Raw genomic sequence first — 17,756 nt, 5'->3', positions numbered from 1 at the left:
TTTTTTGGAAGTGACATCAGAAACAGCAGCATGTGACATCACGTGATGGCGGAGCTTCAGTTCATCCTTTGTCATCCTTTTTTTTTTTTTTTTTTTAATAGGACAGGGGGAAAGAATGAAAGAAAGAGGGGGAGAGGAAGAAAGAAAACCAAAGGGGAGAAGAGACGGTGAGAAGGGGGGGAAGAGAGAAAAAAAAACAAAAAAAAAAAAACTCCTGGGTCACCTGTATGGAGAGAAAGAAAAACAAAAAAAACAGGGGAGACAGCAAACAACAAAGAGCAACATAATAATAAAAAAAATAAAAAAAGCACCATCACAATAAACTAGCTAGTCATAGATATCAATAGTTACTAAATAATAAACGATATTGTGCAGCACGCAAGATAGACAGCGCACAGTGTGCTTTGAGGCAGCAGCCAAGAAAGCTGTAGTCCGCATCTGTGAATACCCATGTGTACACCTGTGTGCATACCTGTGTGGATCAGCATGCTTGCATTCCAAAGGTTTCTCCATGTAATGATCTGCTAGAGAGTGTGGGGAGCCACAGCCCTGTCCTCTATGGTATCAAGCAGGTATGGAGGAGATCAAAACTCCAGACATCCAGAGGCACCCAGAACACAAGAGACCAAGGAAGACCCACAGAGGGGCAGCCGCGCCACTGTCCCAGTAAGAGCTGAGGAGAGTCCCAGATGAGAGCTCATTCAGCAGCCGCGGAGCAGAAGCCAGGGGGAGTTGCAGTGACGCGCCCGTGAGCTCCGCCGGCAGCCAGCTGTGCCTGAGTGACCGAGCCCCAGGCCGAGAGGCCGGGGGCACCCCACCTCCAAAGTGGCCCGAGCGAGCCCCAATAAGCGGCCGCCAAGGAGTGAGCCGGTGTGTACCCGGACACCCACCCCCAGATACAAAGAACCACCAACGCACCGATACCTGAGGGAGTCCGCCACCGGCAGGGGAAGTGGTGGTGGGTGGAGATAGGCCTCCAAACCTTGGAGGGCCCGAGATGTCCCCAGAGAGGTGGCGTCTGATACCCAACCTGACATATAGACACAGACATACAGGCACACACAGATACAAACATCCATTCCCACCCTCATGCTCTCATATGTACTTCACACTCAACCGACGTGGAGACAGACATAAAGGGACGCTGTATACACGATCACACTCCCCAAGCGTACTCTATACCCCGGGTCCAGGTACCCTCGCCCCCAGAGGGGGAAACAGAACCCAGACCCAAGAGTGTCCTGGTTTTTGATGGCAGGTAAATTAATGTCTTGATGCATGCTCAACCATCCAGGTAAGTAAATCCCTAAAGGTTGATTCTGTTCATCTGGACGTAGCGTTTGCAGTGGGAGAAACGTTTCCCCAACCTTATAAACAGTACATTGCACAATGACTGAAACTAGCACCACTGAATGAACAATGGGCTGGGAGGTCAGTTCCTTGATCATGGAGGTGAATTAACTGGCAGACTTGCATGAGAGGAGGGCGGGCCTCCAGGAACAAAACAAGGAATGAGATGAATGTGAGACAAAAAGGAAGGAGAACAAACATCCACCAGTATCAGTCCAAGGAACTCAAAATTCCTTCATGCTCATATTTCAATGAAATCAACGACTCTTGTGCAACACCAGCTGCCAAGGAACTTTTCTTTGCATGTGTTTTTGTTCAGCTTGAGTATTTGCGTTCACAGTGACCATGTCACAAGTCACGTTTACAATTCATATAATGTTTTGGGGCACTAGTTCAAAAATTTTTGTTCAAGACACTAATATCTTCTTTTTAGAATTAAATAAAATGTATGAATAATTCTGAGATCTGACAATGTACTATGATATTGTGTGCTACTCCTCAATGCTGAAAGAGGTGGTTTAGGTATTTGATTAGGGTACCTCCTGGGTGCCTCCTGGGTAAGGTGTCTTGGGCATGTCCCACTGGAAGGAGGCCCTAGTGCAGACCCAGGACACACACTGGAGAGATTATATTGCTTGGCAGGCCTGGAAACACCTCAATGTCCCTGTGGATAAGCTAGAGGAAGTGGCTAAGGAGTGGGAGGTCTGGACCTCTCTGCTTAGCCTCTGCAACCCAGCCCCAAATAAGTGAAAGAGAAAATGGATGGATGGATCTGACAGTCTTGCAGTATATAAAAGTCCTGGTCAAATCTTGTGTTTGTGAGAGGCAGCCAATCAGGAGAAAGTTAAAGTTGCAGGGAGGGTTGCCTCTCATTTAAAGTGAGAGTAGTTTTAGACAGTTGGTGTTAAGAGGCTGCACTAAAGCCCAGTCTAAGAATGGGGAATTGGTATAATAGGTCCTCTTTAAACTGATCTGGAAAATGTGGAATTAAAAAAAGAAATGACTAGAAGAAACAAGAACATCCTCGAAGTTACTATGTGTTTCACCTCCATGTAGATCAAAACCTTGTTTGCGGTTGCAACAAATCGCCACTTTAATTACGTAATGTTGTTACCTTTAAATGCTATTTGTATCTAAACCAGGAGCATCAAATCAAAGCATAAATAGTGGAACCCTTGTATATGCTGACGTCATTGCACACCACTTAAAAAGAAAGAGCAGATATATTAATCTTATTCATCATTGTTAATACTGATGCTGGCCTATTGTTTTGCCTTTACTGACACTATCAACTGCTCTGGTTATTCTGTAAACTCCTTTGTGTATATTATTTTGCCTTTGTTGAAAGTGAAACTCAAAAGGAGCAGTATCACTTTCTTGACAACCCTGTATTGCCTGAGCTACATTTTTGCCTCTGGTCAGCGCTGCCCTCTGGTGGAGAAAGTCATGTTTCAGCAGTGGAGGAACAAGTAGTCAGGTCGATTTTAAGCAAAATAGTAATATTTTGTACAGTTTATGATGAAGTTAATGCTTAATATTGTAGTACTTTGTATTATATACCCTCAGAATAAAATAAGTCATTATGAAATAGCCTCTTTTGAGTGTTAAACTGCTAAATCGGACAGCAGCAGCAGCCAAAGTCTCGTGGTGCAGGAATATGAGATGAGGTGCACACTGAGGGCAGTGAACCCCAGGAAGGCCGCAGGTCCAGACGGGGTGACCGGAAGGGTTCTAAAAGAATGTGCAGACCAGCTGGCTGGGGTCGTCACTAAGATCTTCAACACTTCACTCTCCCAGTCCTGCATCCTAAAGTCAGCCACAATTGTCCCACTGCCAAAGCATACCAACATTAGCAGCCTCAACGACTACCGACCAGTTGCTCTAACCCCTGTTATAATGAAGTGCTTCAAGAAACTGGTTCAACATCACATCACATCATGTCCTGCCTGCCACCCACACTCAACCCGCTCCAGTTCGCACACAGAGCTAGCAGACCAACTGAAGATGCCATTGCTACAACGCTCCACACCACTATCTCTCACCTGGAACAACAAGGGCGTTATGCCAGGCTGCTCTTTGTTGACTTTAGCTCTGCTTTAAATACGATACTCCCAGACAGACTAATAGTTAAACTGCTGGATATTGGACTTCCTTCTACCACCTGCCGCTGGATCAGAGACTTCCTGTCAGACCGTGTACAGAGAGTTAGAGTGGGGCCTCATCTTTCCTCACCCCTCAGCCTTAACACTGGCTCTCCACAAGGCTGTGTACTGACTGAGTCCTCTACTGTACACTCTGTACACACATGACTGTGTTAGTTCCCACCCAGACAACGCAGTCATTAAGTCTGCAGATGATACCACCGTGGTGGGGCTCATCTCAGGGGGAGATGAGACGGCGTACAGAGCTGAAGTTCAGAGGCTGACAGATTGGTGTGTAGACAACAACCTGGACCTCAATACCACCAAGACAGAAGAACTGGTAGTTGACTTCAGAAGGAGGAAGTCCGAGCTGCAGCCTGTCAGCATCAACGGGGAGTGTGTGGAAAGGGTGTCCAGTTTCAAGTTCCTGGGTGTGCACATAGACACAGACCTCCAATGGAGCTCTAACACCTCTGCGGTTTTGAAGAAGGCCCAACAGCGTCTCCACTTTCTGAGAATCCTCAGAAAAATGGACCTGAAGAAGGAGCTGCTGACTGTCTTCTACCACTGCTTCACTGAAAGTCTTTAACCAAAGAATCAAAAATGCAAAGGAAAGAGACAATGCAACTAGAATCTATTTAAAAAAATATTTTCTTCCTCATCACATCAAGATTTATTTCCTGAACTGAACTGTTACACGTGAAAATATGCATAAACATGCTTATTTATTCCCATTATTGTTGCAATTACTCACTGTCAGCAGATTAGACATGTCCAACTGGTTGGTTACAAGCCTGGCTGGTTATGCCAGAGGAAAAAGGTCAAAGCCAAGATGTTGTCTAACGTTTTTTGTTGTTGTAACGTTTTCCAACTTTTCCAACAACTCCACTAAAATGGCAATAAAATCTGACACGATTGTACACTTGTTACTTCAACCAAGCTGCGGCACAGTGCGCCAGGTTACAAAAATCGAGAGGTGCTGGACTGCCCAGTGGACAGGACACAAGACGTGACATCAGAATCAGCGCGCATGACACAGGCAACAAATTCATTTGACTGCACTCTGCAATCTATTGACATCAAGTGGCGATATTTTACGATTTGTAACTTTAACTGCAGTAGTAGCAGCTGAAAAATATTGTCCCTCTGTTTCTCTGGGACTGTCAGGCTCCGGGGTTGTTTGCTTTACACAAGTATGTCAAAAATTAAAGTAGGTCTATTAAAATGTAGCTTTTCATATTTGTTCTTCTTTTCTTTGTATTGCAACTGTGTATGTGATGTTCAGTTAAAAGGTCGCTGTCTCTTTAAATCGCTGGTCTTCGTGTCTGTAGTGATGACGTGTCGCCTCCTTTTCCTCCCGGTGGCTCAGTTACTCAGGCTCAAGCTGGTCTCATTTCCACTGTGAAGAACCGTACAAAGAGACCAGTTGGGACATCATGGGCAGTAAGTTTCACTTTGGCACATGATTTTTAAGACTGTGATCTGCAAAAAACGAGGAGCAAAACTGAAACAGTGTTTTATGTGTTTTTGACAACTTAGTTAGCTAACGGTAACTAGCAACTGGCGTTGATCGCATGCAGCTAGCATTTAGTCGCTAGCTTCCTGGTTGATAAATGGTTTTTTCCCTGTTATGAAAATATTTCTAATGAGAAGTAGTTGTAGGGTTTAGCTTAATAACTAGGTGATATTTTGGCAAACTAGTTTTCTAGTCTGTAGATATCCTTTAAAAGCGATACGGTGAGTGGCTTAATTTCGAGACCTTTACGCTAACTTGTTAGCCACTCATTCAAAGACATTGACAGTCTAGTGATGACGACGCATAAGAAGCTCTGTTTTTTGTGAGTCCGCTGTTCCTGTTTCCTGCCTTGCATTACTAGAAACATGTAGGTTGTAGAGGTACTGTAAAGATCTGACATAACAACAGGAAACTGATTTTTTTTTTCAAAGCTTTGCTTTACTCCAGGTACATTGTTGGTACATTCACATTTGTCTGTAAAGTCCGCCCCCCATTCATTACCACGTCCCGCTGATGATAACCAGATATGATCACCTTTTTACTCATGTTTGTTTCTTTGTTTGTTTGTTTTCAGTCAAATTCTTGGAGGTGATAAAGCCTTTCTGTGCTGTGCTGCCAGAGATCCAAAAACCCGAAAGAAAGGTATGTGTGTTTTTAAATACCTCCCCCTTGTTTTCATAGTTCTAAATAAACAATTAGCAATCAGTAAGCTTTATATTGTGTTTGCTTTAATTTTTTTACCCCCCTCCCCTCGTTTTAAACTTATTACATTTGCTCAACCATTAGATCCAGTTCAGAGAGAAGGTGTTATGGACTGCTATCACTCTTTTCATCTTTCTGGTGTGCTGCCAGGTGAGTCTCACTGTTGTTTAGTTTGTGTATTTACATTTTTATTATGTTTTTAATAGGGGAAAAAACCTCAACAGCTTAAATAAGTAAAAAAAAAACTTAGCATAAATTATTACAATGTTATTATTACATTAAGTTGTCTGTTACAGGAATGTTTCTTACATAATAGTCAAAGTATCAAGCTGAAGTCAGTGAATTCAGGGGACACACAATTATAACACTTCACGCAGCCAATTAAGACTCGACTGTAAATGCAATATGTTGCTTTTCAGATTCCCCTGTTTGGCATAATGTCCTCAGACTCTGCAGATCCTTTCTACTGGATGAGAGTCATTCTGGCCTCAAACAGAGGTATATACTTTTTAATATATTTGTGTATAAGTTAGATATATGTCTGCTGTTTTCTGGGGTCTAACTTGAACATTTTCTTCTAGGTACTTTGATGGAGCTGGGTATCTCGCCAATTGTCACCTCAGGCCTGATCATGCAGCTGCTTGCTGGAGCTAAGATCATCGAAGTTGGAGACACTCCAAAGGACAGAGCGCTTTTTAATGGAGCACAAAAATGTATGTAATCTCTGCTCAGGTGCTGGTTTGAAGTAGTTTGAAATTGCCTATCAAGACTTTAGGGTCTCTGACCTCTGATTTTTTTTTATTTATTTATTTTTTTTCTTCAGTGTTTGGCATGATCATCACCATTGGACAGGCTATTGTGTATGTGATGACTGGCATGTACGGAGATCCGTCAGAGATGGGTGCAGGGATCTGTCTGCTGATCATCATTCAGGTGAGAACAGGATGAATATCTGCAAACATACCTGAACTGTGTAATGTCAGGACATGTATATAAATATAAATTAAATAAATTGTTTTATTAATTAATTATTAATTGTTTGGTTCCTCAGAGTTTCCAACAATGTTGTTTTTGTTTTTATGAACGTTATTATTACAGACATGTCCCTTACACTGGCATTACTGTTTATTCAATGTCATTCTTATTAAACTTAATGTTGACATCACAATTAAAGAAGTGCACGAGGCGCATTTCAGAGAGAGGTTTCATTAGTTACTCTGTCAAATACAGGGTAACTAAGTACAAGGTCTGGTTCAGCATTCATATTAGAGTTGTGTGATTAGTAGTTGATTATACAGCAATACAAAATTCTAATCTCTTTACAAAAGGCTGAGGCAATGGAGATTTTTTTTTTCCAGCTTGTCTTTTCCCAAAGCCTCGTCTGCTACCTTTTCATAAACACTCAAAGAATACCAGTGAAAACCCTTTGATTAAAATCAGCCTTTTTTAAATTGTTATTAGTTGGTAATAGTTTTAAACCTGTGAGTATAAATATACTCCCAAGGAGATGTTACTTTCACGCTCTCAACCTAAAGCACACATACGCTGTACTTTCTGTTACTGAGATGACGCTACTGGTACTTTAAAGAACTCCTTGGGCTAGGAAACATAATTAAATTTCAGTTATTTTCAGCTTTATTTATCATTTAGGGTAACTGTTATACTCATTGATGACGTAACAACAGGTATAGATGCAGTAATTTTCAAAAAAAATGAATCAATTGAAATCATTTCTTTTTCATTTATTCTGCTCAGCTCACAACCTGCTGGGGTTGTGAGCTGAGGGGGTTTTGCTGTCACCACAGCTTCTTATAATCTTGTGAATGTGAGAACGAAGTGGAGTAAAATTTTTGAATGTATCCCATCTGCTGTCAGTATTATTATTTTTTTATTAATCTTTCATTCCACAAGCCTACATAATTTTTTATTAATTTTAAATGTAAAAACAGAAGACGTAATGTGTTTGTTGGAGTCGATACTCAAAACTTTCCAAACATGGCAAATCTCCATAGCAATCTCATATGACTCGAACTGTTACGTTTCTCTCTAGCTGTTTGTGGCTGGGCTGATTGTGCTGCTGCTGGATGAGTTGCTCCAAAAGGGCTATGGTCTTGGTTCAGGCATTTCCTTGTTCATTGCTACCAACATCTGTGAAACGATTGTGTGGAAGGCCTTCAGTCCCACTACTGTGAACACTGGAAGAGGTAAGGAACCAATAATTGGTTTTTACAAAGTGATTTTTTTTTAAATTAAATAATAATTTAAAAAAACCATGTTGCATCTTTGCATTCCAAAACGAGGTTTCTAATTTGAGAGGGTTTTTTTCTGTGTTTCCAGGCACGGAGTTTGAGGGTGCGATCATTGCTCTTTTCCATTTGCTTGCCACAAGGACTGACAAAGTGCGTGCTCTGAGAGAGGCCTTCTACAGACAGAACCTGCCCAACCTCATGAACCTGATTGCTACAGTCTTTGTTTTTGCTGTAGTGATATACTTTCAGGTCGGTTGCTTTTCTTTTCTTTTGTCTGACTTCACACTAACCCACTTGAGATTTAAAACGTGTATTTAAAAAAATAAAAATAAATCAGTGTGATGAATTAATCTCTTCTCTCACAGGGATTCAGGGTGGATCTGCCAATCAAGTCAGCTCGTTACCGTGGACAGTACAACACCTACCCCATCAAGCTCTTTTATACTTCCAACATTCCCATCATCCTGCAGTCTGCATTGGTCTCCAACTTGTATGTGATCTCCCAGATGCTCTCCACGCGCTTCAGTGGCAATTTCCTGGTTAATCTGCTCGGAACGTGGTCTGTGAGTACATGTTTGTGTTTTATAGATTCTTCAGTTCAGTTTGTTAGTGTGTTGACCTGCAAAATGCCTTATTTAAAGTGCAAAAAGACCCAACACCTAACAACCCAAAAATAAATGCCTCTGCTAATGGTTTGGCGATCCATCTTCTTTATAAAAACTACCTCCTCTCAAACAGTCAGTTTTGTTTTGTTTTTTAACCATATTTTTCTAACTACACAAGCTGCATTTATGTAAGCTTACCATGACATTCACACCTGTGTGCCAGGACAAGCCTATTCTTGGATATTTTTGGTTATTGATAAAAGGAAACAAAATAAAATTGTGGAAAGATTGTACCGGAGTCTGACAACTCATTATCATGTTAACATTAGTGACTGATGGAGTACGTTTTGTTCCCGTTTTCCCAGGACACATCGTCTGGTGGCCCGGCCCGTGCTTACCCAGTCGGGGGACTCTGTTACTACTTCTCTCCACCTGAATCATTTGGCTCTGTTCTGGAGGACCCAGTCCACGCAGTAATCTACATCATCTTCATGCTTGGTTCATGTGCCTTTTTCTCCAAAACCTGGATTGAAGTATCAGGCTCCTCTGCAAAAGATGTAAGTTATTACTGCTTTCTAGTAGGTTGTGTTATGACATTGTTTCAAGAAAACTCGTTCTTAGAGCTCTATTCCATTTCCTGTCATGCAGGTTGCAAAACAGCTGAAGGAGCAGCAGATGGTGATGAGGGGACACAGAGAGACCTCAATGGTCCATGAGCTTAACAGGTAAAATACAAGATCTGTTACACCTGTTGACCTTCTAGATTTTCGCCAGCTTCCCAAAATATACAGAACAATTTTGTGTTTCAAGTGTTTGTTATGCAATGCTCTGGTTCAGGAGGTTATGTCATGAGTTCATCCAGACACAGCCTCCATATAACTGCTTTTCACATTTCCTACATATAAATAATGCCAACCCACACTTTTTGCTAAACTGCTCTTTTAAGCACTACTTAGTTAAGTGAGTGTACACTTCTCAAAAATGTAAGGGAACATGATCATCAGTGTATAACACAAAGTCAGGGATAGGAAGCATGAACGTCTGTCTTTCACATGCTCACATGAGGTGAACTTCCTTCCTTTCATCACTGAAGAAAATAGGGCGCCAGTGGCGAACCTGCCAGCTCTGGTTTTCTCTGGGGGAATGCCAGTCAAACTGCATGGTGCCAGTCTGTTGGCACAGGTTCCACTAAAGGATTGCGGCCTTTGTGTAACACTTGTCGAGTCTGTATCTGACACTTTAGTTGGAATAATGCACATGGAGGGTTGGGGGGTAGGTCGTTTTGTAGGGCTCTGGCAGTGCTGGAGCAGATACAGCTCCTATTGCTGAATTGATGATCTTCTCCTACTATTTCCTCCACACTCTTGAGACTGTGGTAGGTGCAGCGGCACTTTTCAATGTGCCATCCAGGAAGAGCTGGAACTTGAATTGTCTCATGTTGCCAGCAGTGAACAAAAAAGACACTAGTAAAAACTCTGTGAAAGGTTTTGGTGACTACAATCATTCCCTTTTGGAGGAATTATTATTGTTGTCTCCAGTGCATTTGTTGTCACTTTCATTTACACCACAGTAGATGAAATGAGTTCACAATGGCTTGTGCTTTCTAAATTGACAGGGTGATATTTATTAATTTTAACTGACTTTGTGTCTTTATGTTAAACTGATTGCGTATTCCCTTTCTTTCTTCTTCTTTTTTCTTAAGCCGTATATGTGAATGCTATCATCCTTACTACAGATTGCATTTTCAACAAAAAAACACAGGGTGTGTAATTTCCTTAATTTCTCTGTTTTCATTTTAGATACATTCCCACTGCTGCTGCCTTTGGTGGACTGTGTATCGGTGGTTTGTCAGTGATGGCAGACTTCCTTGGAGCCATTGGCTCTGGCACTGGTATCCTGCTGGCCGTCACCATTATCTACCAGTACTTTGAAATATTTGTGAAAGAACAGAGTGAAGTAGGGAGCTTTGAAGGCCTATTCTTCTAGCCATCGTGCTCTTTCTTGCTTTTGACCCAACTTTTTTTAGCACCACAAAACCCGCGTTTATTTTACAGCCATGAGAAGCCCCTGCATCATCGGCACTGCAATTTTTTTAGGACGTTTGAGGAACCTTCAGGAGTCTCCGCTGAAATCGGGTACTGTGAGGTGCTGGGACAATATGCTGACTCTTCACTCCATTTGTTTTCCCCACAGACCTTCCAAAATGGTGCAAAGAAAGACATTTGGCTGTGCTTTATCCATGTTTCTACCTGATTAAACGTGATTAAAGCTTCCTATATTCATCTATAGGCTTCCTGCAGGAGTCCCTCCCCCCTTCTGGACTGACAAATGCTTTGGTATGCAGGCATACTTGATTTGGATGGTGACGGTCATCTGTCTTCAGTGTGCTTAGTGTTATCTCCTACTTTTACTTTCAGCTTTATTTAATTTTTTTTTTTTAGTTAACCTGCCAGTCAGTTAATGGTGTAAACCAGGAGGTGAACTGTCAGAGTCGAGGAGTGTGTATGTTTCTGATCGGGACACTGCACTGAAGTGTTTATTGGGTCAGGGTCCTCCGAGAAGAAGAGATGGAGCTCACATTGGGTTCCAACCTCTGGGAAACATTCAAAACTCATTTTTAATTTAAGGCATTCCCGGGGAGCTTCAGTATTAAATGACAGCTTTCATTGACTCTTGTTACCCACATCATGCAGTCTTATGCCTTGTTTTGTTTTTAGTTGTCTGCTTTGTGTACTTTCAATAATAACTTTTCCAAACAGACTGTACATAGGCCATATATTAAATAACTTGAATTTGTCTTAAGTGTAAGATAAAGTCTTTGAATATGTAAAAATAATTGCATTTCAGAACAAACTTGTACAAAAAACATTCTCAATAAAACATTTTGTGGAAAAAGACTGACTTTTAACTATTTGCTTGGGATGTCCTTTTTATACAACAGGTGAATCTGGGGAGGTTTTTGTGATGTTTATGTCACCACAATATTGTGGATTTAGTTCCCATATTTTGATGTATTTGTTAACAAATGATGGCTTTACTGTCTGGTGGTTTACAGATCAGCCCGCAGGACCCTGTCAGAATTAAACCTGTGGTTTCAGTTTGAGTTTCTGGTCTTTGCACATAAACCGCCAAAGTATTACACAAAGAGGAAAACAGACAGTATAAAAACATGATGAAATAATGTGGTTTTGTTAGAGAATAATACTAAGTAGGACATTCAAGTGCCTGCAAAGCTTTACATCGGACTTTGATATTTGTAAGATGTAGATAAGTCCGATTTTGAACAATTGTTCAAAAAAATTTAAGTTTTTTTTTGAAAGTGTGCTTCCATAAGAATTGATTATAGTTGTCATTAAATTAAGAAACTTGAACTAATCCTGCTTTAGCATAACAGCGGTTTAAGTAGAATGGTGTTATCTCGGGTTTGGTTCGCTAAGCTGCTGAAGGCAATATTCAAATGACTGCGCACCAACCTTGTTGCACCAACATCCATGCCATTTTCAAAGTCATTTTCATCACAGTTCTTCTCCATTTCAATACTTGGTTTGAACGTCTGCATGTCATCTTGACCTTCCACCTTCTCTCCAGTTCTTCTAATGTTTCCTGGTTTTCCTTTTGCTTTTCTCGCAGGGCTTTGTTTTTCTCCTGCAGTTCTTCGTTTGCCTCATGCATGTCCTTGTTTCTTTGTTGTTATTTGTGATAGATGGCTTTTAACTCTTCATGTCTCTTCTGTAGTTCTTGAAATAAAGACTGTATGTCTTTGAGATTTTTCTCCTGTCGTTGCTTTTACTCTTGCATTTTGGTGTTTGCGTAATGGACTTTGCTGTAGAGTGCTTGTAATTGGGTGTTTTTGGTCACCACTTCTTGGATTTGGCTCTATTTCTCTGCATATCTTCTCAAGCTGCTCTTTCTCTTCCTTGAGTTCAGTGTTTTTGTCCTTTATTAATACTCACAACTCTGTATTTTATGTTTCAAAGTCTTAAAGAATATACTGCATCTCTCTCTGGGTTTCTGGAGTTTTTCCTTCTCTTTTAGCAGGTCTGAGTTTTCTTTGAGTTCTTTATCGAATATTTCTTGTAATGCTTCCATTTTCTTTCTGTGTCTTTGAGTTTGCACTGCATCTGTTGGTGAACTGCTTCCTATTGTTCCTTCTTCTAAAGCATTTGCATATTTCTTTGGAGTGCTTTATCGAACACGCAAACCTTCATTATTTTTCTCTGATACTTGAAGTTTGCACATAGTCTCTTGGTGTATAGCTCCTGTTTCTCCTTTCTCTTTAAGCATTTCAGTATTCAGTATTAATTCTCACTGCTTAGTAAAACATTATGTGTAAACCTTCGGTGACTTGAAGCTTGCTCTGGAGCTTTTGCTGAATTGCTTCCATGTCTTGAAGTTTGCCCTGTATTTGTTTGCACATTGCTTCATTTGCTCCTTGTCTTTCAACATTTCTGTGTTTCGTCTCAGTGCTTCATTAAACATTACGTGTAAGCGTTCATTATTTTTTTCCGTGATGTGAAGCTTGTACAGCATCTGATGATGTAATGCTTCCATGGTTTGGAGCCTGCACAGCATGTGCTGGTGGATAACCTCCTGCTGTTCTTTCTTTTTAACCACTTCTGTATTTCTTTTCAACACTTTACCAAACATTACGCACAAACTTCCATTATTTTTCTCAGTAACCTGAAGCTTGCACTGCATCTGCTGGTGTATTGCTTCCAAATCTTGAAGCTTAGACTTCATTTGTTGGTGTATTGAGTCCTGCTGTTCCTTTTCTTTCAGCATTTTTATTTTTCGATGGAGTGCTTCATCAAACTTTGTTTGCAACCCTTCATTTTTTTTCTCAACATGCATTGTTTTCACATCGTGGAGCTTACGTTGCATCTCCTGGTGTATTGCTTCCTGTTGTTCCTTCTCTTTCAGCATTTGTGCATTCAGCATTTTTATGACATTTGCGACTAAAATTTTTTATTTGTCTGGGTTTTTTTTTTCTTTTATTCAATTTGCATCAACATTACACATAAATTTAAATGAAATATAATCTAATATAAATTAGTTAACTTAAAAAAAATTAAAATAAAATAAATAAAAGTCTATACCACAGCTTTGATTGTGGGAGAAGTATAACGTATTTGCTAAGCATTAAAGATCTGAAAAAGTTATTTTGACAAAGGAAGTGATTTGTTGGACACAGGGCATCAGTTATTCAATAGATATTTCAGATATTTCCTCTTTTTCCCCATTAAAGAGGAATTGAGCAATGGTGAATGCTAATGCAGTAATTTGTTCATTAATTTTTTTGTAATGATCTTTAATTAGTAGTATTATTTTTAATTTTGTACAATGTATTATTCAGGAACAGCAGGTGTTTGGTTTGGGCAAAGCAAATGGATTTCTTTTTTAATTAGATACCAGAATAACTGGTATTACAACTGGCCATCCCTGTATTGTTCATGTCATGCGTGAAACAGTTTGCTGAATTATATTTTTCCCTCAGTGTGCATTAACACCTGTGATTATAACTCACAATATATTTACTCCAAAAATAAACATTTTTTGAAAGCTCTTTTTGTAATCTCTATTTTATCATTTTATATTGATTACACACTCATATGTTTAACATATGAGTGTGTAATTAACATTAAAAAAGTAGAAGATGTAATATTGTCTCTTCATTCCCTTATTTTCAGTGACGTTAATTGATTTGTAATACAACCGAACTTTAGGGACAAAAGCTTTAATGTGTACCAAACTACCTGTAATTACTTGAATAATATTCAATAATTAAGCGCATAACATTTTATGTAATTTCGCAGAAATAAAGTGTGGTCCAAACACAAGATGAAGAGGATATTTCTATTACGAACTCCAGGAGGCAGCAACGCGCACCGTGGCGTAAACGATCCCAGCAACACTTTCGGAGAAGAAGAGTAACCACGTTCTGGCAAGGATAGTTGTGAAACAGCTTCCGAAGGATGGATTAAAACCTGCGATGCTGTGATATTTGCGTTTGTTGCATTGTGTGTCAGTAAAAGGCGCAACCATCAGTGAACTGCCATCTGTTTCAAGGAGTCAAGAGGAGGAAGTTAATGTGCTTCGGCGTGAAGAGATGAGTTCGGTCAGACAGGAAGGTAAGCATGGGCTAACTTTTCTGCAAAGCTACTCTCTAAAGCTTAGTTGAGTCTGAATGAAAAATGAATCTTGGTGTAATAATAAGGTGGATTAAGAAGCTCCCTCATAGGATCTGAGCTAGGACAGTTATCCTGAGAGGGCAACAGTGCCTGCCACCTGTGGCCGTCAGAGTTTAACCTTGACCAGAACGTGCTACAGTCCACCAGGCCTGCAACATACCGTAATTATTAAAGTGACTAATATTAGCACGTTAGAAAGTCACTTCTAGTCTAGTTATAGTTTAAGGTGTGTGTGAAAGTATTTGGACTGTCATGGTAGCAGATTAAGTAATTCGTCACACCAAGTGTGGTTTTAAGATGCTTTTACACTACACAGCCCTTATTGGCTATGCTGTAGATTAAGTTTAGTTATTTAGTGGGGGGAAAGTGCCTATAATAAATAATGAACTACAGCTTATTAATCTTTAGTTAATGTTTCAGAGAACAGGGAGAGTGCACACTCGTTCTTGGAGATAAGAGTTTATAATCACACATAATAATAATAATTATCATCACACAAATATGTTTCATTTAAAGGTGGGAAGAGAACATTCTTTATTATATAACTGTGTATAATCACAACTGTTAAACGCTCGTAACTACCTTTTCTATTTATCAGTATTAAATTTATGTGAACTTAACTAAATGAAACTAGCTTATTGCAAGCTTGTTTGTGCATGCAACGGAGTGGCAGGAAACTTTGCACACTCACTGAAATGGCAGCTCAGGTGCCTTTATGATATAATGACCCCTCTTCATGTCTCTGTTTTAATCAAAGTCAGTTTAATCTCTTTTATGTTTATTCACTTACAAGGGAGGAAAAGCAGTACAGAGTAATAGTGTATGCGAGTGCTTGCCAGGGCAGTCCCGCTGAGCCTGTTTTATACATTTCCCCATTCATATCAACCAGTAAACACGTACTGTGGGAACAGATGTGTGTCAGAGAAAACAGTTTCATTGTATAGCGTGCTAGAACACAATGCTGATGGAACTTGAATAACAGATAGCAGAGAAGACACATCACAGATTGGGAGAAGGACAGACAGACAGAGATTTTCTCAGCTTACCCCGGAAGAGTGTTTATCTTCGTCTTCATGTTTTTGCTGTGTCTATGGGGTTTTCTCTGTATACTTCGGAAGACTCAATGCCAGATAAAGCTCTTAAGTCCTTGGAAAAAAATCCTGGGATTTAGTTTGAAGTGCTTTGAGTGATAACTTCAAATAATCTTTTATTGGCTGTTAAATGATTCAAAGAAAATTGTATAAAACACCAACAAACAAAACACGAAAAAGAAAGAAAGCAGCAAATCTTCACTTCAGAGAGTCTGTTAAGAATTGCTGAGCATTGTTTTAAGTGTGTTAACAAAATAATAACTCCACCAATCATCTCCTGTGGAAGCTCGTTTCATAAGTAAGCCGGCATTTCATGTTATCTCGTAAAAATTCCATTTAATAAGTGGAAATTTTGAGATGTTCAATTCAAAATTTTGACTTATATATGGCCAAAAAAAACCCCCCAACGACAGGAAAAAGTTTTGATACCTTCCTGATGATTTATTTAAAATGCTCTATTTCGCACAACAGGTAAAGACACGATCATCTTTGCCACCAAAGAGGATCATGCAGCACCCAGCACTGCGGAGCTCGTGGAGGAAGACCCCAATGACCCATTTGAGGAGAGAGGTGAGAAACGGTAAAGAAAGCTTTGGTGAAGTTGCACAATTACAAGTTATTTATTCTGTATTCTCCTCTCTCGTCCCAGGCTTAATTCTTCCCAATGGGGAGATTAATTGGAACTGCCCCTGCCTGGGTGGGATGGCCAGTGGTCCCTGTGGGACTGAATTTAAGGACGCCTTCTCTTGTTTCCACTATAGTAAGGAGGAGGTGAAGGGCTCTGACTGCCTGGAGCAGTTCAGGTCTATGCAGGAGTGCATGCAGCGTTACCCAGAGCTCTATCCACAAGAAGATGACAAATCACCCAGCGACACCCCAAAAGACTCTGAATCCACAGATGCGCTGGATGAAAGCTCAACATCTGCCTCAGATCAGGACTCTGATACCAAACAGGCCAACACAGAGAGCTAATAATGAGTCTCCGCAGCAACAGTGACGCTCAGTATCCATACATGACATAATTAATCATCCCTTTATTGAGCAAAAATAATGCAGAGATATTTTTTCATTATTTGTCATTAGTTTATTTTTACTATCGACAGTTTTTTTTCATAGCTCATTTGTAAATGATCAGAAATGGCTGTTATGCTTTGGGCTGTGTGGAAGCTGGATAGACAAAGTGAGGAAACACGCAGCAGAGATTACAGATTATTATGAGTTAATTTAAAGTAATTTGATTGGCTGGATGGAAGCAAACGCTGCCACCTTAATATCAAAAAGTATTTAAGATTTTCCCTCCACTGGTTTCTGATTTGTCCTTAAAGGAAAATGGCTACAGAGCAGATACTGTTTGCATGCTGTAGCAGATAAAACTTTTATTTCAGTTTCATTTACAAACTTTGCCAGCAAAGCGATTTAATGCACAAAAGAAAAAAAGGTTTGTGAAGTTGTTTAATCCTGCCACTGTGCTCATCCATAATGGTTGTAAATAATCTTCAGCTGAGTGCTAATTAAGGACCAAGCTTCCTACACCCACACAGTGCACTGTGTGTATACGTTTGGCTCTTTTTCTTCGTGTCTCAGGATGAACATTTGTCTGCTGTGTGATTAACCATCAGAGAGTGTAAACAGTATATTGTCTTAATTTTCTGTCTTTTACATTGTTACACAAATGTTACTTATATCAAATTTGTCTCAAAAGTTTATGTTAGTAACATTATTGAAAAGTTGCCAGCTTTACAAGGTATGAAGCACAAACTGAGGAAATGACTACAACTTGTTTTTGTTTATGAGCTGTTTATTTGTGTCTTTGCACTCTCTGTCCAGTAAGACTGCATTTTTTTTTATAACCAGACCTGAAAAATTTACCTCATCTAAGCTGAAATGAACCGTGTGTGTGCCGCACAGGAGTGA

General features: G+C 40.0%; 2 protein-coding genes across 2 annotated transcripts; both read left to right on the top strand.

Annotated features, from left to right (window-relative positions):
• The first annotated feature begins 4,861 nt into the window (after positions 1-4,861).
• LOC146632183 (protein transport protein Sec61 subunit alpha-like 1) lies at positions 4,862-11,348 on the top strand. The gene is made up of 12 exons (XM_085354145.1): positions 4,862-4,934; positions 5,582-5,649; positions 5,794-5,859; positions 6,129-6,207; positions 6,291-6,422; positions 6,533-6,642; positions 7,760-7,913; positions 8,047-8,207; positions 8,324-8,521; positions 8,929-9,120; positions 9,212-9,288; positions 10,363-11,348. The coding sequence occupies exons 1-12, from the start codon at positions 4,928-4,930 to the stop codon at positions 10,547-10,549; spliced, it is 1,431 nt and encodes a 476-aa protein (XP_085210271.1). The 5' UTR covers positions 4,862-4,927; the 3' UTR covers positions 10,550-11,348.
• Positions 11,349-14,507: 3,159 nt separating this feature from the next.
• Positions 14,508-17,133, top strand: chchd4b (coiled-coil-helix-coiled-coil-helix domain containing 4b). Its single transcript, XM_085354144.1, has 3 exons — positions 14,508-14,691; positions 16,314-16,412; positions 16,492-17,133. Exons 1-3 carry the CDS (start codon positions 14,670-14,672, stop codon positions 16,812-16,814), a joined length of 444 nt encoding a protein of 147 aa, XP_085210270.1. The 5' UTR covers positions 14,508-14,669; the 3' UTR covers positions 16,815-17,133.
• Positions 17,134-17,756: the final 623 nt, after the last annotated feature.

Source organism: Diplotaxodon limnothrissa, linkage group LG5, assembly GCF_057381915.1.
Source record: "Diplotaxodon limnothrissa isolate DT_005_m linkage group LG5, D_limnothrissa_male_GT1.1, whole genome shotgun sequence".
Lineage (NCBI taxonomy): Eukaryota > Metazoa > Chordata > Actinopteri > Cichliformes > Cichlidae > Diplotaxodon > Diplotaxodon limnothrissa.
The sequence above is the reverse complement of the archived record's forward strand: the minus strand, read 5'-3'. Positions and strand labels throughout refer to the sequence as shown.